This window comes from Monodelphis domestica, chromosome 4, assembly GCF_027887165.1.
Source record: "Monodelphis domestica isolate mMonDom1 chromosome 4, mMonDom1.pri, whole genome shotgun sequence".
Lineage (NCBI taxonomy): Eukaryota > Metazoa > Chordata > Mammalia > Didelphimorphia > Didelphidae > Monodelphis > Monodelphis domestica.
In genome coordinates, this window is record NC_077230.1 from 431,699,558 (window position 1) to 431,721,672 (window position 22,115).

The window sequence follows — 22,115 nt, forward strand, 5'->3', positions numbered from 1 at the left end:
CGTCATGGCCTACCACGGTGGCAGCAGGCAGCAGGGCTCCTCAGAGGGGTCCGCCAGTTAGCATTTACTCTGAGCGTACAGTGTGCCAGGCCCTGTGCCGGGGCGCGGGGAGAGAAGGCAGAAGAGTCCCTGCTCTCAAGGAGCCGCCACGTCCCTCGGGCCCCGTTCAGCCCTCTGCTGAGGGCCCAGGGAGGGGGCGTTCGTCTGGCTGCCGAGACAGGCGAAGGGCTCTCGCAGACACGCCGGCCCTCGTGTCCTTCCTGCGCAGATATTTTGAGTCTGGACCCCATGAGAGACAACAACGAGCGGGCCAGAGCAGGCGGCCCCTCACTGGCCATCCAGCAGCCCAGCGAAGGCCCCAACCTAAGGGGGCGACTTTAGCCAGGCAACGCTGGGAAATAACGCCGTGGACTGGCGTCCCGAGTACACCTACAGCCACCAGAGGAGACGCGGAACCAAACGACTCCGCATCACTCATCTGGCGGGCAGGGCAGCCCTCGGGCTCAACGTTGGGATGGTAAAAACCAAACTCGTCCCCAGTAGTAACAATCGTATTTTAGGAGGCTTCCGAAGGATTATTAGAATCCAGGATACGGAACAATCACCGCGTTTGTGCCCATGATTCGCCCACTCAGAATCCCCGCGCTAGGCTCACTCACTACGTCATTGCAATGGCCGAGAGAGTGGGAGGCTCTCGCCCAGGTGGAGACTCAGGTGAGATTATGGGGAATTCTGGGAAATACCAAGGACTTCTGGGGATCAAATGTCCAGTTTCACAGGACAGCGAGAAAGAACAGGCCGGGACCTCTGGGAGTTGACACTCTAACAACTATGCAGGGTTTATTGTAGGAATGAAATGTTGGTACACAAACGGTCATATCAACATATTACAGCACATGAAAAGTCCACACTATGTGAATGTTCTCAACAAAAGTCCGACAGAACAGCATTCATCGATGATGCAAAATGAACAGAAAAACAAAAACCAGGAGAAACGCTTTTTCCACACGACACGTCTCTTTTTTGTAGCAGAGGCGATCAGAAGAGCATGGCTCAGTTGGAGGTCGCCCATTCATCCGGTTGAGGAGCTTTTCCTTAGGGAACTGAGCATTTGCACCCATTAGTATTGCTGAGGATGCAAGAAATCCTCGATTGGCCTCTCGTGCCTTATGAACGAAGAACCGGGGACGCGACTCATCAGAGGCACCTTCGCCTTCCACGCTCTACAAGTGGGCCTTTGTCTCTTTTTGACAAGTGTTCTCTCTATTGGCCTTGGGTGGGAGACGGGGAATTCTCGTACCCTGGAAGCCATGGCAACCGTCAACAAACGTGCATGCTCAAGGAGAAGTGCTTAAGAAGGAAGGAAGTTCTCTCACATCCTGACACTCCCCACTTGTCCCAACCCTTTGTCCTCAGACCTCACCTTTATACTCTCGCCTGCTGCCTACAAATATCCCCAGATCGCCATCTTTTTCTTTAAACCCTTACCTTGTCTTGGGATCAATACTGTGTATTGGTTCCAAGGCAGAGCAGTGGTAAAGGCTAGGCAAAGGGGGTCAAGTGACTTGCTCAGGGTCACACAGCTCGGAAATGTCTGAGGCCAGATTTGGACCTGGGACCTTCCACTTCCAGGCCTGGCTCTCCATCCACTGAGCCACGTAGCTGCCCCCTACCAATCTTTTTTTTAAGCCTCTTCACTTGAACCTTCCATGATTTCAAAATGGAAAAAAGCAACCTCCACTTAGTGCTTCCACGTCTTTAAATTCTCTTCCTCAAATGCTTGCAATGTAGTTCTCTGGCCCTACTGCTTAGGTAAAAATGTTCTCTTCAGGAAGAGAAGAGATGGGGGAATCGATCAGGAAGCTACTACAGTGCTCCAAGGGAAGGGTGATGAGGGAGAAGAGAAGATGCTGTGGAAATAGAAACTGAGTCAGTAGGTGATGGGTTAAGAGAATGGAGGAGGAAAGAGGACCGCAAGGTTGCAAACTTGGGTGACTTTAGCACCGTCAATATGAAATCGGAGGCGCTGTTAGTATTAACTCTTTGGGGGGGGGGGAAGTGATTTGCCAAAGGCCACACTGGTAGTAAGTGTCAGATACTCCACTATTCCATGCTGAAGTTAATGTACACATTTTTAGTTAAACTGCAAAGAAAGGGGTCTATAGTTTCATGTACAATAAGCTTTTATTCTCACTTGTGTAGCTGTACTTTTTGTTGCTAGATAGTAAATTTAGAATTTTTAAAAGGAAAAATTAAATAACGTATAGGGAGAATCCATAGCAATCAAATAAATATAACACTTGGGTGGTTTTACTAAACATTTTTTGTACTGTTTCTACAAACGCCTTTTCAGATCCTGCACCAACCGGCATATTTCCGGCATAACTTGGCATTGAAGGCAACTGTTGTGTACAAGAAAGGTGATAAAGGGAGGCATGTTTTTTTATCTACTTAGGAACCAAACAATAATATATTGGGTGGCAAAGTCTCTCATCTTAACTCTGCGGTATTTGTCAAGTGACAATTCTTCATGAAAGCCTTCCCCAGAATTTCATCCCCCATTATTACTCATTAATCTCCAACAGTCTTTGATGCCCCAGATGAGGCATGAACTAGATCAAAGGTTTTATTGGTCATGACTTTTATAAGGTTTTTCTTCTACATGAATTCTCTAGTGCTTGAAGGACTTGGCTAGTGCTGAAGGATTTCCCATAGCCATTACACTCAAGGATTTCCCATTATTATGAATTTTCTGGTGTTTACTTAGGAAGTCGTCCGTTGTGGCTAGAATTTGCCAAATTAATTGGTTCTTTGAAGCTTCAGTTCACCATAAGACATTTATGATGGTCATTACAGATGACCAAAGCTGAAGGAGTTGACAAATTCACTCTACTCATTAGTTTATTTTCCATTGTGATTTCTCTGATGACAAATGAGGGATGTCCTATGACTGAAGGCTTTTGAACATACACTGCATTGAAAGGGCTTCTCTCTAGTATGAATTCTCTGGTGTAGAACAAGACTTCCCCTCTGGCTAAAGGACTTCCCACATTTATTACATGCAAAGGGTTTCTCTCCAGTGTGAACTCTCTGATGTCTAAGAAGGTGTCCTGTCTGACTGAAAGTTTTCCCACATTCATTACATTTACAAGGTTTCTCTCCAGTATGAATTCTCTGGTGTTTATTAAGCTGCCCCCTCTGGCTGAATGCTTTCCCACATTCGTTACACTCAAAGGGTTTCTCACCAGTATGAACTCTATGATGATAAATGAGAGATGTACTATGACTGAAGGCTTTCCCACATTCACTACATTCAAAGGGTTTCTCTCCAGTATGAATTCTCTGATGATAAAAAAGGTTGCCTCTCTGACTGAAGGCTTTCCCACAATCATTACACTGAAAGGGTTTCTCTCCAGTATGAACTCTCTGATGATGGAGAAGGGATCTCCTATGGCTGAAGGTTTTCCCACATTCATTACATTCAAACGGTTTCTCTCCAGTATGAATTCTCTGATGATAAATAAGAGATGCATTATGGCTGAAAGCTTTTCCACAATCATTACATTCAAAGGGTTTCTCTCCAGTATGAATTCTCAGATGAGAGTAGAGGGAAGTTCGATGGCTGAAGGTTTTGCCACATTCATTACATTCAAGGGGTTTCTCTCCGGCATGAATTCTTTGATGCTCGGTAAGGCTTCCCTTATGGATGAAGGCTTTCCCACATTCATTACACTCAAAAGGTTTCTCTCCAGTGTGAATTCTTTTATGTTCATTAAGGTGCCCTCTTTGGTTGAAGGCTTTCCCACATTCATTACACTCAAAGGGTTTCTCTCCTGTATGAATTCTCTGATGATCAATAAGGGATACTCTATGGTTGAAGGCTTTCCCACACTCACTGCATTCAAAGTGCTTCTCTCCAGAATGAATTCTCTGATGTTCAGTAAGGTGTCCCCTCTGGCTGAAAGCTTTCCCACACTCGCCACACTCAAAAGGTTTTTCTCCAGTATGAGTTCTCTTATGTTCATTGAGGTTTCCCCTCTGGCTGAAGGCTTTGCCACATTCATTACACTTAAAGGGTTTCTCTCCAGTGTGAACTCTCTGATGTAGGGTAAGGCTAGAATTGCTGCTGAAGGCCTTGCCACATTCATTACACTTGAAGGGTTTCTCTCCAGTGTGAATTTTCTTATGTTCATTGAGGTTTCCCCTCTGGCTGAAGGCTTTGCCACATTCATTACACTTAAAGGGTTTCTCTCCAGTGTGAATTCTTAGATGCAGAATCAGGCTTGAGTTGTTGTTGAAGGCCTTGCCACAGTAATGACATTTAAAGGGTTTGTCGAAAATATTAAAGCTTTCATTGGGAGATGGGCTTCCACTCTGGCTGAACTCTCTCTCACATTCACTCTTCTTGCCAGGATAGGTTTTCTGGTTTTCCACAAGATGGGCGCTCTTACTGAAGGCTTTTTCACATTCACTACATGTACATGGTTTGTCTCCAGAATGCGTTATATGAAGCTGAGCAAAGTCAGAGTGGTCACTCTGCTTAGAAAGAGACTTCCCTTTAGACACTTTGCTATGTTTCACTGGGGCTGAAATTGGTTTGATGCTATTTTCTTGAGAACCATCATCTTGGTGACTTTTTCCTATAGGAATATTCGGTTTTGGAACAAAGATTGAGCCTACGTTACATGTTCTCCCACGGCTATTACTTTCATGGAAATGCCTCTGTTTGGCAAGACTCTTTGCAGCGATGGTTACTTGTCTGGATTGTTTCCTCTGGTGGCTCTTTTCCCTCTCTAACGTGGCCTCATATTCCAAGGCTTTTTCCACCTTAAGCTCATTCCTTTGGAGCCTTCCATGGACTGGTACTTTGATATAAATACACCGCTTCGGAGTAGAGCTCATGGTTTCAGATCTAGTCTCTTGAATAAAAGAATCTGCAAGAAGCAAACAGGAAGTATGAATGCCCACTGTTCTCAGGCCCAGAGGAAGAAAACCGTCCTGGCGAACCTCTAGGTGCCGTCTCTTCCACGAAGGAGGACGATGAAATGGGGACCCTCAAGTCATTAGGACTTTTTCTTCTTCCTTCCCATTTCATACCTGGGGTGTATCATCGCCTATTACTGCCCCCCCCAGCTGACCGCGAAGTGGCTCTTCTCACCAAGACTGCTAAACCCCTCTATGTGTACCCTTCCCCTCATCTCCTCCCTTCTTTTCCAACAAACTGCCCGTGTTATCACCCCCATTCCTAGTCATTTTTCATCTCTCCTCTGGTGGCTTTTTTCTTGCTGCTCGCACTCCCCCCCCCCCCCCCATCCTTCTTTGAAAAACCAGCAAACTTCACTACATCCCAGCCTTGTTGATAGATATTGGCTTCTCTTCCTCTGCTCGATTCCTTGGGAAAACCATCTACAACTGGCGCCTCTACTGCCTCGCCTCTTAGAAAGCCTGCCCTCTGGCCTCCAAGCACACCACACAGCTGATCCTGCCCTCTCCACAGTCACCAAAGACTTTTTAACGGGCAAAGCTGGTGACCATTTTCCAAAAGTTTCAGTAGGACCTTGTTTTGTGGGAACTCAACACACGAGAATTCGGTACACCCACGTGGCAGTTGAAAAGGAGAAGGGCAGAAAAAGAAGTGAATTTTCAAGAACGGCCCGCTTACTCTGCACTCTTTCCCTAAATTCTTCCCGTCTCCCACTTACTCTCAGTGTGAGGAATGTTAGTGAGCTTGACATTACTGCACCTCACGGACTGGCTGCATTATCGGGCTCTGCCCAGACGTCGTGCTCGTGACGCGTCCTAGCTCCATCAGAGGAGCAATGCAGGAAGCTCGGAGAAGCGTCATCGAGGGCCAGCTGGGCTTGCGTGACAAGCACTCCGTGAAAGGTCTGGGGACCTGCTGGTCCTGTTACGAGGCGCCCCCAGACCCTTCCGCAGTCTCTCTGCAGGTTGTAGCTTTGAAAAGCCCCGAGACGGGGGTCCCCTCCGATTCTGGGGTCCCCCCACATGTGCCTCTCCTTTTCTCCCAGTTCCTCTTCTTAGCCCCGTCTGCACTACCACTGGGCAGTGGACGCTTCAAACCAAACATCAAATAGGCAGCTTTGCTAAGTGGTTTTTACGGGCCCCAAACTGAGCCCACATTCGTAATGCCACCAGAATCTCATGCTCAACTCTTGGGGGCAGTTGGGTGGCTCAGTGGATGGAGAGCCAGGCCGAGAGACGGGAGGTCCTGGGTTCAAATCTGACCACAGATACTTCCCAGCTGGGCGACCCTGAGCTGGTCACTTGAACCCAACTGCCTAGCCCTGACCACTCTTCTGCCCTAGAACTGATACTCAGTATTGATTCTAAGAAACAAGTTGAATTAAAAAAAAAGGAAGAAAAGAAACTAGAACGCTTCTTCACCCCCAAATCTTCCCAAACCCAACTGGGAGCACCCACAATCTTGGGGTCACGCTGGCTCCCGACCTGTTTTCAGGCCCCGCAGACTTTGTTTCTGCTCCTTCCTCTCTGATCCGAGCCAGCGTGGCCTTTACACCTCTCCCCTAAAGCACCGCCGAGCCTCCGAGGGTGCTCCCTGTGCCCTGGACGATGTACAGCAAGGCTCTCCATTGCTGAGCGCCCATCGCAGCCTGGATCTGACCTGCCTTTCCGGCCCTCCTTCTCCCCTCCCAAACCCCCCGAGCCGGGATGCGCCCCCTCCCGCTGCTTCAGGGGAGCCCAGAGGCAGCCCTGGATGAGCTCTCCCATCCCTGTAGCTCCCTGAACACACTCCTCCACACCTGAACCCCCCTGGCCCTTGCGCTCTCCCTGAGGATGAGGCCGCCCCATTGGCGCCCCCAAACCTGGCCCCGCTGCTCACCTGCCCTCAAGGCTCTCGGGAAGTCCCCTGCCTGCCTCCAGGGCCCTCGTCCCCTCTCCAGCTGGGAGATCACGTCCGGCTTAGACACAGGAAGCCCTGCGTGGGGAGAAAGACGGTCAGAAGGGGTCACAGAGGCCCAGACCTTCCCCGAGGCCCGCAGCGAAGGCCGAGGAAGGCCACAGGACGGGGAGGAGGATGGAGGAGCCGTCGGCCACCCTCCCCGGCACGAGAGCTGCCTCACCCAGGGACACGAGGTTCTCGTAGTTCTCCAGCATCACGTCCCGGTAGAGGCTCCTCTGTGAAGGGTCCAGCTGGCCCCACTCATCCTGCGTGAAGTCCACGGCCACATCCTTGAACGTCACCGGGGCCTACAAGGGGAACACAGAGCCACGCTCAGGATGGGCCCCTCTCTGGGAGCTGGCCGTGTTTCTGAGAGGAGCACCAGGAAGTGACGGTCTGAGGGGAGGGATGGAGCCTGGCAGACCCCCGCACAGCTATAAGCGAAGGCCAGAAGCAGGACGCGAGGCCGGAGTGACCTGCAGGCAGCCGTGCCTGACTCTAGCGAAAGCCCTTCATCCAGACTCCAGACCCAAGTATTAGTAAAACGGGAAAAGTGCAACGAAGAGTTTCCTGGCCTGAGAGGCCCTGGCTCTTGTGTGTCAGGTCCCGGGAGGAGGCCAGGGAGCACCTCTTCTTTTCCTATCTGCACGCCACGGGGCTCATCTAGCCCAGTGCCTGGCCCAGAGCCCAAGCGCCAGTTCAGAGAAGACACAGAGGACTAGAAAGCGGCCATGGGGAGAGCTCCCACCTTGGAGCCGAGGGCAAGAAATCCGGCCCCAGAACCCAACCCTGAACCCGGGAAGGATCCAAATGGGAAAAGCCTCCCAGAGACAAAAGTAGCACCAACACCAACGTGAGAGAGTGAGGAAGCCCCGAGAGACCCAGGCCTCAAGCACACAAGAAATGTCGCGGAAGTCGGGTCTGAGAGAGAATCTCAGAAGCAGGTCCTGCATGGTGGGTGCCATGAAGAACACAAAGGCACATCGTTGACATCAGGGATGGCAAACCTTTAGTGACGGCCCCTTTTCCATCTGGCACACGTGCCATAGGTTCACCAACATGGATCTAGGCTGAACTTTTCTTTCTTTTATTAACTGTGCCCAGGGACATTTAGGTCAGGTTCAGGGTGCACTTGAGGTCTGTGGGCTATGGCCAACACTTCCATCTTAGAACCAGGGGAGTGTAATATTCTAAATATCATATTTAGAAATTGGTTTGGAAATAGACTATTAGCTTAAAAAAAGATTGCCGTGGTCACCATTTTAAAAATAATTAACCCTTAAGTCATGAGGATGATAGTCGCTTTTAACAATTAAATTTTAATATAAATATAGTTGAAGAAAGAAACGAGGCAAGGAAATAGAAAAATATTTCCTAGCCCACCACTCTAATCCTACCAACCCACAGAGTGTTTTCTGCCTGAGTCACCAATGCCTAATTGCAGAAAGACCCCCAGCCAAAGAAAAAAGCAATCTTCTCTGTGGTCTCATTTTTTATAGTCCTCTTTCTCCACGTCACTTCCTTTCCCCGTGCACTGGTCTCTCACATCTCAGGAACCAATCCAAGCCTCCGACTCGGACCTGTAGCCCTTAGTTCCGGGGCTTGCTCCTAGGGGCTCTTAACCTGTGACTTCTGTTTGGAGCCTTCCAGCCACACTAATGGGCTGGCTCAGACAAGCAGAAAGTTCACAGCCCTGGGAGGAAGGGCTTCCCTTTGCACAGGATGAAGCAAACCCAGAAAGAATCTGCTCAGCAGCTGCTCCTCCAACCCTCTAAATAGAAACTCTCAGAGCCGTCAGCCAACCCTCATGGTGACTGGGCCGAAGTACACGTCTGGCAATGTATTGAAAAGAGAGCGTTCACATATGAGAAGCCGCGGCCAGGATCATGGAAGACTTGGAGGCAGGAGAGGAGAACTCAGAGTGACAGCCCCAAAGGCTTTCAGCCAATGATCCACTCGCCAAAACAGAGCTAACCTCTGAGGGGAAATGTTGGACAAGACAGATTTCTATGCGTTCTTGAAGAAAAGGCCAGAAATAAGTAGACATTTTGAAATGGAAAAATGAGAGACAAGAAAAACGTAGGAGAGCATGCACATTTAATCCACTGCCAATGTAACTGCAATAAAAATGGTCTTCAATAAACAGTCTTTGAAAATGGAATTTAAAATCGTTTAGAGACTCAAAACTTAACCCTAAAAAATGTGGTGGGTCCAGGAGCGAATCATAGAAATAATGGAAATGCTTAAGGAAGGCAATATAGCAAAACTTGTGGCATACACCTAAAGCAGTCATTTGTCCTTTCTTTTTGTTTAATCTTTACTTTGTAAATACGACTTTAAATCTCTAAATACTTTCATCAACAAAAAGGAAAGGAAAAACCCCAATCCGTTCAAAACATTAAGTAAAATCATTACAAAAGCAATGCACTAAAAACTGCTCACTTCACACGGCATCAGTTCATAGAAGTCTTCCCAGGATTCTCTGAAGCCATCCCTTTCAGCATTAGCATATGGGCATCCCCTCCATTTACAATACTTTGCCACCACGAGAAGATGCTACAAATACTCTTGTACACAGAGGCACGATTTTCTCAGTTTGATGGGGATGAGGTCAAGCCTCAGAATTACTTTCATTCACACATCAAATTATTAGAATTCAAAATATTTTTTCTCTGTGGCCACTGAAAGCTCAGATTAAAAGCTACCCAAGGAACTAAGAAAAAGAACGAAGCTGAAAACACAGAAGTCTGCCTGTTTGTGTTCTTTGAGCACAGAATAGTGCTTATTCTTATAAATTTGACTCCATTCGGGATCTATCCTGGAAATTTGATATTATCGGAGAAACTTTTTGCCACGACTTCCTCCCAGTTCATTTCCTTTCTGATTGCCAATGCATTTTATTTTTGAAAAAACTAAAATTTGAGGTCAGGAAAATGGCCCTTGTTTTCTGTGTGTTTCTTCCTCTCCCTTGTTGGGTCATGAACTCTTCTGCTAGCCCGATCTGAAGGGTCTGTTTTTAGGTATTTCTTTAGGATGTCACCCTCTGTAGCCAAGTCACACACTCACTGAAAGCATAGGAGGACCGGGCTGGGAGATGCTGGCCGAAGCCTCTTTTTGGTCCCCGGCTTTCCCCTCATTTTGGTCTAAGAGGAAGTTCTCACACTCAGGAGTGGAGGTCTTCTTCAAACCACCAGATACTAAATTCATTCTGAAGTGGCAATTATAAGAACTATATGGCCTTGGAAGAGAAAAATAGAAAATAGGAACAGAGTAGAAGAGAACCCAGAACCCAACACATTTGAGAAAGTTCTATTTTGTTCTTAAAAATAAACCCAGAACTTCCCCTTCCAAAAGTGGAGAAATGAATCACAGCGGAACGTTTCCATCCTAAAAGTTAATACTTTAAAATTTGAGAAGACAAATTTGTGTTCCTAAAATGAGGAGGAGACGAGACAGAATATTTCCTGAAAAATGGGGTGTGGGAAGTGCTTTCAGGAAGAAGGAAGGAAGGAAGGGAGGGAGGGAGGGAGGGAGGGAGGGAGGGAGGAAGGGAAGAAAAAAAGAGAAAGGAAGGAGGGAGAGAGGGAGAGAGGGAAGGAGGAAGGAAGGAAAGAAGGAAGAAGGAGGGAGGGAGGAAGGAAGAAGGAAGGAAGAAAGGAAGGGAGGAAGGAGGGAAGAAAGAAAGAAATAGAAAGGAAGGAGGAAGGAAGGAAGGAAGGAAGGAAGGAAGGAAGGAAGGAAGGAAGGAAGGAAGGAAGGAAGGAAGGGAGGAAGGGAGGAAGGGAGGAAGGAAGGAAGAGGGAGGAAGGAAGGAAGGGGAAGAGAAGGAAGGAAGGGAGGGAGGAAGGAAGGGGAAGGGAAGAAGGGAAGGAAGGAAGGAGGAAGAAGAACTCACGCTTTTGCCTAAGATCAGACAGACTAGAAACAGAAAAAGAAAATAAAGAGACCAACTTAGCCAATCAATACTGATGCCAAAATCTTCAATAAAACACCACCAAGGAGACGGTGATGCTGTTTTAAGGCCCCACTACCCCATGGGATTTAGGGGCTCAGGGCTGGGAAAAGCACCACCATAACGGGCCACACTAGTAAAACACCAGCAAGAGACACGTGCTTGGCTGGGAAGGGAACGAGAACCAAGCTCGTGCCCCCATGGATCTGGGCTCTGGACTTTAAAGAGGGATGCGGCCCACCTAATGCTTTCCTCCCAGAATGCCCCCTTTCTGGGGCGTCACCATGTAAGCCAGCCTTCTGTGAAGGCGTCTGGCCCAGCCCTGTGGAAGCCCAGAGAAAGCAGTGGCCGGAGGCACTGGCAGAACAGAGGATGAAACCCGGGAATCCCTGGTGGGGGGCTTGGCCGGCTCAGAGCATTGCCTCTTTGTTTCTTTCCAGCCAGGAACTTCATTCTCCTGAAGTGCCAGGGAGCCCTGTGGGGGAGCCTCATGGGGGTGTCTTGTGGGGGAGCTTTGTGGGGGTGTCTCGTAGGGGAGCTTCGTGGGGGTGTCTCATGGGGGAGCTTCGTGGGGGTGTCTCGTGGGGGAGCTTCGTGGGGGTGTCTCGTGGGGGAGCTTCGTGGGGGTGTCTCGTGGGGGAGCTTCATAGGGGTGTCTCGTGGGGGAGCTTCATAGGGGTGTCTTGTGGGGGAGCTTCATAGGGGTGTCTCGTGGGGGAGCCTCGCCGGTGCGGTCCCAGACGAGAAGGGGGCACCAGGCTGGGCAGTGAGGAAGCGGAGCTCTCGGCAGAGCCCACGACTCCCATCTGGAGGCCTCGAGAGGCGACTCAAGCCCGGCCAGCACGATGAGCCGCTGGACTTTGCTCCCAGGAGGCGGGAGACAGGATGGAGACCCTCCCTGAGCGTGGCTGAGGCAGCTGGCCAGCACGGGGGAGGCAAAGTGGGTGGACGGCGGCGTGGCGGGACGTGCAGTGGACAAAGGTCTGTCCTGGAGGGAGGGCCGGACGTGGCCTTGGGGCTCCGGGCAGTCCCGGCTGCCCTGGGATGCTCACCCCCGAGGGGGAGGGAGAGGCTCTGTGCCGAGCGCTCTGCCTCACGGGAGCCCCACGGCTCTCCTCACACCCATTTTACAGCTGAGGAAATTGAGGCAGGCAGATGAAGCGACCGGCCCGAGCCGTGGCCACCCTTTGAGCCAGGCTCCCCGACGGCTCCCTCCAAGGGTTCTGGTCATCCTCCGCGTGGGATGGAGGGAAGGTGGCAGGCTGTGCCCTCGGGCGACCCTACGCCCCCTCCTCCGTCTCCTTTGCCGGACTCGCACCCAGGCCTCACCCCTTCCCTTCCTCCTCCCATCGGGCTGGAGCCAGGGCGCCCCTCGGGTCCTCTCCGCAGAGGCTCTTCGGATCACTCGGCGCCCCGCTCCAGCCCTTCTCCCGGGGACGGCCCGGCTCCCCTCCCAGAGCGGGCAGAGGACGGACAAACCCCAAAGGGAGGCGCCCCAGGGCAGTGACTTAGCCAGGGTCACACGGTCGGGGTGCTCCCCGGAGTTAGTAAGGACGGCCCACGGCCGGGTGCAGCCCCAGCTAGGGCCGGACTGAGCCCGGGGCGGAGGGGGGGCTCCAAAAGAGAGCGACGGCCCGGCCGGCGTCCAACTGACCTCTGCTACCTGCCCCGGGCGGGGGTGAGTGACTCGTCCAGGGTCACCCGGCGCTCCCCTCCCCTCCCCCTCCCCGGGCAGAAACGGGGCTGCAGACCTGGAACAGGAGAACAAAGGCCAGAACGGCCCGGACGGACGCGCGACGCCCCTGCATGGTTGGTGGAGCTGCCAGGCGCGGAGAGGCTGCTGCTGGCGAGCCCCGGGACACGCCTTCGGGGCACACGTGGGTCTGGCCGGACGCTTTGGCCGGTTCTTCCTCCTTTTGCTCCGTTTTAAAAAGCAATTTGAGCGCTCACCGAGGCCGGCGTTTCTACAGCCTCAAAGGCCCGAAACGCACCCGCTCTAAGGGCCGCCCGGGGGAACAGCGGGGGAAACAAAGGTCTGCGACAGGACTTGAACTCGGGGCGTCCCGAGTCCCACGTGGTCTCCATGAAGCCCCTTTGCTGCTTGCGGGGCGGAAGGGGACAGCGAGGAGGAAGGCGGCGGGTGCTGTGCCGGAGAAGGCCCAGGAGGGAGAGCCCCCGAGAGAGGGCGCGGCGGCCTCCCGGAAGTGAGGCCTCAGCCCGAGGAAGGGGGGCCCCAACTCACCCGCGAGCCGGCTGCTCGGAAGCCCGCGGTCCTCTCCTCCGTGTCCGCCATGCTTCTCCCGCAAGGAAGGCGGCGTCTCAAGGCAGGGAAGCTGGAAGGAAAAGAAGCCTCGTGAGGGGAGGTCTGCAGCCCCCCGAGGCCCCCCGACTCCCTCCGACTCCCCCGAGGCCCCCCGACTCCCTCAAGGCCCTCTGACTCCCTCCAACTCCCCTGAGGCCCCCCGACTCCCCCGAGGCCCCCCAACTCCCTCCGACTCCCCCGAGGCCCCCCGACTCCCCCGAGACCCCCCGACTCCTTCCGACTCCCTCAAGGCCCTCCGACTCCCTCCAACTCCCCTGAGGCCCTCCGACTCCCCCGAGGCCCTCCGACTCCCCCGAGGCCCTCCGACTCCCCCCGACTCCCCCAAGGCCCCCCGACTCCCCCGAGGCCCCCCGACTCCCCCCAGGCCCCCTGACTCCCCCCGACTCCCCCGAGGCCCCCCGACTCCCCCGAGGCCCCCCGACTCCCCCGAGGCCCCCCGACTCCCTCCAACTTCCCCTGAGGCCCCCCGACTCCCCCGAGGCCCCCCGACTCCCCCAAGGCCCCCCGACTCCCCCGAGGCCCCCCGACTCCCCCGAGGCCCCCTGACTCCCCCCAACTCCCCCAAGGCCCCCCGACTCCCCCGAGGCCCCCCGACTCCCCCGAGGCCCCCTGACTCCCCCCAGGCCCTGGGGACGGGAGGCGAGCCGTGGAGGCAGGAGGGAAGGGTGGATGGAGGATGGCTCGGGAGGAGAAGGAGGCCGGCCCAGGCCCTCCGCACGCAGAGCGGAGCCCCCGCAGACAGACCACATAGGGGGAAAACAAGAAGAAACAGTAAGCAGCAGACAGAGAGAAAGCCGTGAAGAGAGCAGAAACGAAAAGGGAAGCCCGGGATGACCAGAAGAGGGTGTTCGGCCCCCCAAAGGTCCGGAAGAACGTGAGCGACCAGACGAGAGCCTGACGGGAAAGACTTCGAGTTGGGAAGAGCTTCCTGAGGAAAACAAGCCCCTAAAAACCAGTGAGGCCAAAGCCAACAACTCCACAAGGAAGCAGGAACTCGTAAGACAAAAGCGAAAGAACGGAAAAGCCGGAGACAATCCGAGAAAGGGTCCAAGAGACCATCGAAGCGTTCCCGCGGTCAGAGAGGCTCAGCATCACGACACCAGCAAACGTCATGGCGGAAAAGAACAACCGAGAGAACCCACTGATCGCCTCCTGACAGAGCCCTCAAAACAAAGCGTTTCAGGACGGTCGCAGCCAAATTCCAGAACTCTTGGGCCAAGGAAAGAGTATTATAAGCAAGGGGGTAGCGGGGTGGCTCAGTGGACTGAAAGGCAGGCCCAGAGACGGGAGGTCCTGGGTTCCAATCTGGCCCCGGACATGTCCCAGCCGGGTGACCCTGGGCAAGTCCCTTGACCCCCATGGCCTAGCCCTGAGCACTCTTCCGCCTTGGAGCCAATACACAGTCCTGATTCCAAGATGGAAGGCGAGGGCTTAGGAAGCAGCCAGCTTCCTCATTAGAGGAGCCTGCAGGGTCTTCAGGGATATTCCACAAGGCAAAGGGTCCGGGCAAAGAGCCAGGAAGCCCCTCCCCAGGGCAACCCTGCGGGGGAAAAGCTGCCGTTTAACCAAAGAAGCGTCCAGGCTCTTCTGGCCCCCCAAAACCAGAGCTGAAAAGGAAACTCCGTGAGCTCGAGAAGCCTGAAAAGGGACACAGAAGAGCGAGAGGCCGAGTGTCAGGGAGGTGGCGCGGGTCGCCCTCACCCTGGGATAGTCGCAGGCAGCCCTTCAGGCCTCGCTGGCAGGAGGGTAGGAAGGTGTCTCCAGAGAGCAGGAAGTGAGCGGACGGAACGGGGCCCACAAAGGGGGTGAAGCCACCTCCGGGAAGAGGCCCCGAGCGGAAGCGGCCAGCGGCGGCGCCTCCTCCCGTGCTCGGCCCGAAAAGCAAACGAGAGCCATTGACGACTGCCCTGCGGAGGGCACCCCAACGAGGGGAACAAGTGAGCGGCCCAAACGCTCGCTCCGCTCTCTTTAAACCCATCACAGACTACAGAGTGCGGCTCGGCCTGGGCCCTCCGACGCGATCGCCGCCACCACCCGGTCCTTGTGCCCTCTGTCTAGGCGATCTCTGGGCACAAGCGATCCTGGAGCGAGCGGCGGACCGTTCCTTCTCCCGCTGAGGTGTCCGAGGCCAGACGGGACTCTCGCTCGCTCCGGGCCCACCCAGCTGCCGGCCCTTCGGCGGCCCCTCAAGAACCTGCTGTTCGTCCCCCAGAACACAAGTGGCCGCGTCTGGGAAAGCTGGAAGTGATCCCACCAAGGGACAATCGCAGAAAATCGCCAGGCGTGCGGAGCATCGAGCCAAGAAGCGCCTCTGCCTCTCCCGGAGGGGCCCCGGGGCCGCGTCGCGAGCCGCCCTCTCCGGCCGACGGCTCGCGCCCCGTTCCCATCCGTCCTATGGACTCCCCAGACGTTACGAGTTCAGGGGCCGCCTTCGCTGGGGAAGCCACGTTTTGCCAGCAGACCGGCCGTGCTTCGAGCTCTGAGCTTGGGGGTCTCTGTTCTGGCGCCACAAGAAAAGCCGCTCCCGGCACTCCCGCGTTCTCGGCCCGTCGCTTCCACACTGACGGTTGTGGTCCCGCTGCAAGCCGCGGCCAGGAGGCTCCCGAGGATGCCTCCGAGGGCCGGAGCGGCGCACTGGGTCGTTCCACGTCGCTTTGGGTCAGGCAGGCTTGCCGAAAAGGGGCTGTAGGGCCTGCGGTCTGCCGGGAGCTGCCCCAACCAAGCCCGTCCGCACAAGGCCAAGGAAGGCCGAGGCCGTCCCCTCCCTCTCACGGGCGGCCGACGACCTCACGGGGCGACAGCCGGACGCGAGAACGAACCGGCCTGAAGAGGGGCAGAGAGGCCCCAAGTCGTCCGACTCTTCTGGGGTCGTCCACGGCTGCCGGCAGGCCAAAGTCAGGATGACCAAGATGGCGGGCGGATCTGGCCGGGCTCTCCACATCCACAGCGCTGCTTCAGCTGCCTTTGAGACCTTTGGAACGGACCGTTCTGGTACCGTCCCGCCCCGGCCCGTCCGTGACCTTCTGCCCCCGGGATGCGGCCATGGGCCGGCGAGCCCTCCCTAAGCACCGCCTGGGCCCCGCAGAGGATGCCCCGTCCTGGGGCCTCCCGTTCCAGCGGGCAGGCCACCAAGCCCCTCCCGGGAGACGAACAAGTGCCCCGAGAGGCCTTCCGAGCCGATGGGTGCAGAGCGAAAAGCCGGGGTTACAGCTGGGGAGCGAGCGAGGGAGACGTCCCATGAGAGACACACGTCGGACGAGAGACGTCCAACCAGAGAGACGTCGGACGAGAGACGTCCAACGAGAGACACGTCCAACGAGAGACACGTCGGAGGAGAGAGACATCCAACGAGAGACGTCCAACGAGAGACACGTCCAACGAGAGACACGGCGGAGGAGAGAGACATCCAACGAGAGACGTCCAACGAGAGACACGTCCAACGAGAGACACGTCGGAGGAGAGAGACATCCAACGAGAGACGTCCAACGAGAGACACGTCCAACGAGAGACACGGCGGAGGAGAGAGACATCCAACGAGAGACGTCCAACGAGAGACACGTCCAACGAGAGAGACATCCAACCCCTCCAACCTCCAATGCATCCTCCCCGGCCTGAGCAGTCCCAGGAAGACCGAGGCGGGAAGGCTGTCTGGAAGCCCGAGGACAGCACAGGAAAGGAGATCAGCAACAGGAAGGAGAACAGACGACTGTGGAAAAGCCAATGAAAGCGGGGAAGAGCCGAGGGGGCCGGCAGGAGGGGGCCCAGGGGAGGGGCCCCACATGACTATCAGCGGTGCTAAACGCGCTGCTAAGCCAAGAAAGAGGCCACAAGAGTTCCTGCTCTTCAGAACTGCCAATTTAATGAGGGGAGGAGGGGAGGGACAGACAGGCAGAGCCGGAGAGCCGGAGAGCCCCGCAGGGCTAACCAAACCCAAACGGGCTGCAGGACTGCCGGGAACCCATCGGGAACCCATCGAGAGGGAAGGATTCGAGCTCAGAGCTCGGGGAAGGGAAGGGGGGCTCGGCCCGAGGCACACGGGCACCCCCAGCGGCAGAGGGGGGAACCACATGCAGCTGGAGGGCAACAGGGCACGGAAGGGGAGGAGAAGCCACCAGGCCTGACCCTCCAAGAAGGGGCCACTGAATGAGTGGCCGGAAGGGGAGGGGCTTCTCCGGTTCAGCCCCTGCTCGAAGCTCTGGGGAGCCCCGGGGCAGGCAGGAGAAGAAATGCTTCCAGCTGGTCACAAAGTGGGCTCTGAGGAGAGATGGGGGGGAGGAGGCACCAGGCTAAAGGAACTGCGTGAGCAAAGGTGCACAAGTGGGAAAACCCAGAGCGCGGAGGGAGGGCCCGGCCTGTCCCCAGTCTCCGGCAGGTGAGGAAGTCCGGCCCGATGGGAGCAGGGTCTTCAAGAGGCTCCCGGCTGGGGCTGGTTCAAATCTAGCTCCAGCTCCTTACAGAGCGGAGACCCTGGCCTGGTCACTTAACCTCTGCCGGCGGGTTGCGACCCTCTGTGGCAGGGCGCCAATCCTGGCACTTGGTGGGGGCCTAAAGGATGGCTTCCCACAAGGCCCGGGCCGGGCTGCCGGAGAGTCCTCCCAGCATGCACCTGCCGCCTCCCCATCCTGGGCCCCGCCCCACAGAGCTGGGGAGGGGGGAGGGGAGAGAAGCTGCAGCCCGGAGCAAAGCGTCCCCTCCCCCGCCCTCCTTTGTCTCCCCAAGTGCTCCAGCTGTCCTTGCTCCGCCCCGCCCCCAATCCCGGGGACTCCCGGGGGAGACCCTGCTCAGTGGGGCTGGGGCTGAGGACCTGGGGGCGGGGGAGCCGGCCCCGGGCAGGAATCTCAGGCCAAAGCCCCCCCCCCCCACCTCCGGCGCCATCTCTACTTCCTCAGAGCGGGAGCCCAGCCCGCGCCACACCCTCAGGCCTGCCGGGAGCCACCAAAAGAAGAACCTGCCCGTAAAGAGCCCTCAGCTGAGAAAGGAAGCCAGAGAGCGAAGCCTTCCCCAGACACCCTCCCCGACACCCAGAGGGGGCCAAAGACAGGAGGCGGAGCAGTGGGAACGGCAGGCTCGGCAGGCTCCGCCACCGGGAAAAGGCCCTCTAGGGGGCCAGAGGCCGGCCCAGCATTCCTGGGGACGAGACAGGCTCCGGGGCTCCCGGGGCGTCCCGCCACCCTCAGCCCAGGAAGGAATGGGGGGAGCTGGGGGCGGGGCTGTCACAGACGGAGGCTGGGGGCGGGGCTGACCCTGGGCCCTCCCTTCCCGAGGAGAGAAGAATCCCCAAACAGAGACGGGCACAAAGCGAGGCTTCGCTCCCGGGAAAGGGCGGGGCGGGGACTGGGTCCCCCAAACAGCACACACCAGCTCCAGCTCCATCTGCGGTGCCCGAGGCTAGGAATGGGGCCCCCCAAGTCCCGGGACGGACCCGGGGCGGCCTGAGTGTCAGGGAGTCCCGGAAGATGTGGGGGGCGCGGGGGGCAGAACCCCGAGAACCAGGATGCCAGGGGCCTCGGAAGAAAACGATCGGAGAGGGGCATGCCGAAGGCCCCACGGGGAGCCGGTGTCTGCTCCTCCCCGGGGAGGCAGGGGCCGCACGCAGGGTTGGGGGGCGCTCGGGTCTCCCCCAGACCCCGGCCCTCCCGGAGTGACGCGCGCCGGCCCTCTCCCCACAACACTCTAGCCCAGCACGCAGTCCCACGAAGCAGGCTCGGGTTACCCCTACACTCTCACACGCACGGGCGCACCCACACCCTCAGGGCCACAATTGGCCGCGGCGCCCTCCCCAGCCTCAGCGCTCACCTCCAGTAACCCACAGCCCAAGGGCCGGCCGGGCCCAGGGTGAAAGTGCGCCTGCGCTCCGAGGACCGGCCAGGAGAAGAGGCTGCGGACAAAGCCGAGGGGCGGGGTCGCTGCCTAGATATCCGGGAAGGCGCCGATTCCGGTTGGACCGAATCGCCTTCTGGGAAATGTAGGCCCGCAGCGGACGGGCGGGCCTCGGCGGCTGGGCGGAGTCAGGCCCACAGGGTGCCCGCCACAGAGTCCAAGGAGGGGCTCGGCTTCCCTGCGCACCGCCCGAACGTCGGCCTCCTCCTACCCTCAGTGGAGAGAGTCCCACGCACGGGCACGTGACTTCAGGGCCGTCGCTGCTCCTAGGAATGTGGGGTGGGGGCCGAGAGAACTAGGGCAGGGCGGGGGAGAGGAAGAGCGCGGGGGAGGGGGGGAGTGGCCCGGGCGGCACGGAGAGCTCTGAGTGGGTGGGGCTGGCCCGCCCCTTCCGGTCCCGGTGCCGCCCCCCCCAGGGGGTTGAGGCATCCATTTCACCTGACTCCCAGCTTCCGGGCACTTCTGTTGAGACTCACTTTTATTAAACGTTTCTCTTCGTCCTTATTGCCTCCCCTCCCCCCTCCGAACGCGCCCTTTAGACTTCTGGCTTGCGGAAATGACGCCTACGCGATGAAAACTTGACCCCAGGAGGGGGCTTCCAGCGCGCCCCCGAGGTGCCCCCGAGGGTCAGGAGGGCGGGAAGGAGATTCCACCGGGCAGAGGCTGGCCTCTTCTAGAGCGAGGTCTTCCCCGGGCCAGTTTTCAATAATGGCGGGACTTGAGCTGGGTTCGCCAGGCTCGGCCTGGCGGGCCGCTCTTTGTCCCCCAAAGGGCTGCGTTCCTCCCAGAGGCGATCTCTGTGGAGTTTGTCACCCACGCTAACGGGAGCAAGCTTAGCTTTGGCCTGGGCCGGCCGGGCTTCACCTACTCTTTACTGGCTCGCCTGTTGGGGGACGGGAAAGCTTGGAAGAGGCTTTCTGTCCTCTGGGTGGGCGTTTGTCTGCTTCCCATCGCTCCTTTTGGCCGGCTGCAGCAGGCCTCCCAGCCACCTTTGGAAGAGCTCCAATGGAAGGGCTGCTTTCGGCTCTGAGGTGGGCTTCCTGTGTGTTGGGAGGAAGGCGGGAAGGCGGGTCTACAAGCGCCATCTTGGATTTTGTAGCATCTCAAAGTGAAGCTCAAGCAATGCTAGGAATGATTCTGTGGGTGGGTGGACGAGCCTGTGAGCTCGGGGCATCTCCAGGCCCCCCAGTGTCACTATGCCTTGACCAAGGCTGCCCCCCCACCCCCACTTCTAGTTCTCCTGAGCACCTCTGCACCCGGGGAAGAAGCCAGACGACCAGTAACCGGAAGGGAGGGAAGTAAAGGAGTTTCCGGGGCAGCTTCTTTACGCTCGTGATAGCCGGAGTCACCAAGAGCTCATGCCGGTCTCAGGGGTAGCTCAGGACTGGGACTACCACAGCCCTCTGTGGGACGGACCGAGGAGTCAGGATGAATATTAGGAAACTCCGGGATTGGACCGAGGGGCAGAGCGGACATCTTTGCCCCAGCCAGTCTTTTCCTTCCCTTCCGCCTCCCCTCCTGCAATACAGCCTCTTTCCTCGGCCAGTCCTGGCTGCTCATTGGAAGGATCTCTGGGGGCTCGGCGAACTTTCCCATAATTCCACTCCACACCACGGCCTCACTTATATACACACGTTCACACCCATGTAAACCATGAGCTATTTAAGACGAGCCCCAAGTTCCTTTCTGCCAGTGTTGACGTCACCCCTGCTTTGGGATATGCAGCCTTTTGTTTGGGATATTTTGATTTTTATATGACATTCTTGTTATAGCAAACGGTTAGTTTTTAATCTAAAATGTTTTGTGTAGCCTTTTATATCAGCCCAGGCTACACTTTTGTCTTATGTGACTTTTAAAAAATAAAAACCCTCCCCTTCCGTCTTAGTATTGGCTCCAAGGCAGAAGAGGGTCAGGGCTAGGCCATGGGGGTCAAGGGACTTGCCCAGGGTCACGCAGCTGGGAAGGGTCCAAGGCCAGATTGGAACCCAGGACCTCCCGGCTGTAGGCCTGGCTCTCCATCCACAGAGCCAGCCAGCTGCCTCCTTAACAATGGATTTAAAATATATAATTACATCCAAAATTCTAGACATAATTGTAAAGTTATCCAAATGTGTTTTCTCACGATTTTAAAAAATCAATTGTAGTTTTCTTCAACCAGCAGAAGCTCTTCTATCTCGAATTCAGAAAGGAAATGGAAAGTCTATTAGGAAAAAAATCGGCTATGAAGGATCCCTGCCTTGTCCCGACCTACACATTTATGGCCCGTTTTTCGCTCTCTCGGGAGCGAGGCATGATGGGCCCTCTGGAGCTCCTCTGACTGGCTCCGAAGAAACAGCTCTCCCCAACAGAGCCTCCCCTCCTCTACTCGCACACCTCCATCTTGGGAGCTCAGCCTTCCTTAGCCTTCCGGGCTCCGGCCCAGAGTGTTACCATGGAAGTGTCGGGGACGGAAAGCTTTGTAGGACGACTGGCTTCCTCTTGCCCAGGACTGACCCACCAGAGGTGTTTCCTAAACTAAACTCGGGCTCCCCAAGGAGAGGTCCAGGCAGGGAGCCCAGATTCTCTCCAGAGCCCTCGGAGGCTCAGGCAGCAGAGATCCAGGGAAGGGAGTCTTGGGAATGGCTCTGCCCACCAGAAGGGGGAACCCTCCTCTCACCCTCGGCTCCATGCTCTTCTAGGGCAGGCAGACTCCCAGAGCCCCACCTCCAGGCTGGACCTCCAGCTTCCCACTCCCAGTTGGAAATCTGTTCTTCCCACAGCCCACTGGGGGGCAGCATCCAGGCTTGCCAGTGATCCCTCGCAGCTTCCCTGTGTAAAGATTAAAATTTAGGGGAGACTGAGGCATCTGAGGCAGGTAGAAATTAGTTTCTCTCTGCAAGGAGTATTATATTTTTTAGAGGTTTATTGAAGATTAAGGATTAAAGAAAATACAGGATAAGAAACACGTGTTCAGGCCATAGAGTGACCTAGACACAACCTCCCCTCCATTATGAAAAAAAAACCACGCCTGCCCCCAAACGGAAGTCCAAGAGCCAAGA

General features: G+C 56.1%; 1 protein-coding gene across 2 annotated transcripts; it reads right to left on the reverse strand.

Annotated features, from left to right (window-relative positions):
- Positions 1-814: 814 nt before the first annotated feature.
- LOC100024687 (zinc finger protein ZFP2-like) lies at positions 815-20,365 on the reverse strand. 2 transcript variants are annotated; one of them, XM_056825501.1, is made up of 5 exons: positions 19,946-20,365; positions 13,117-13,207; positions 7,104-7,230; positions 6,863-6,958; positions 815-4,934 (listed from the first exon to the last, which is right to left on the reverse strand). In XM_056825501.1, the coding sequence occupies exons 1-5, from the start codon at positions 20,026-20,028 to the stop codon at positions 2,902-2,904; spliced, it is 2,430 nt and encodes an 809-aa protein (XP_056681479.1). In that variant the 5' UTR covers positions 20,029-20,365; the 3' UTR covers positions 815-2,901. The 2 variants fall into 2 exon arrangements, with proteins under 2 accessions (XP_056681479.1, XP_007492496.2); XM_007492434.3 differs by lacking the exon at positions 19,946-20,365 and adding an exon at positions 18,994-19,192.
- Positions 20,366-22,115: the final 1,750 nt, after the last annotated feature.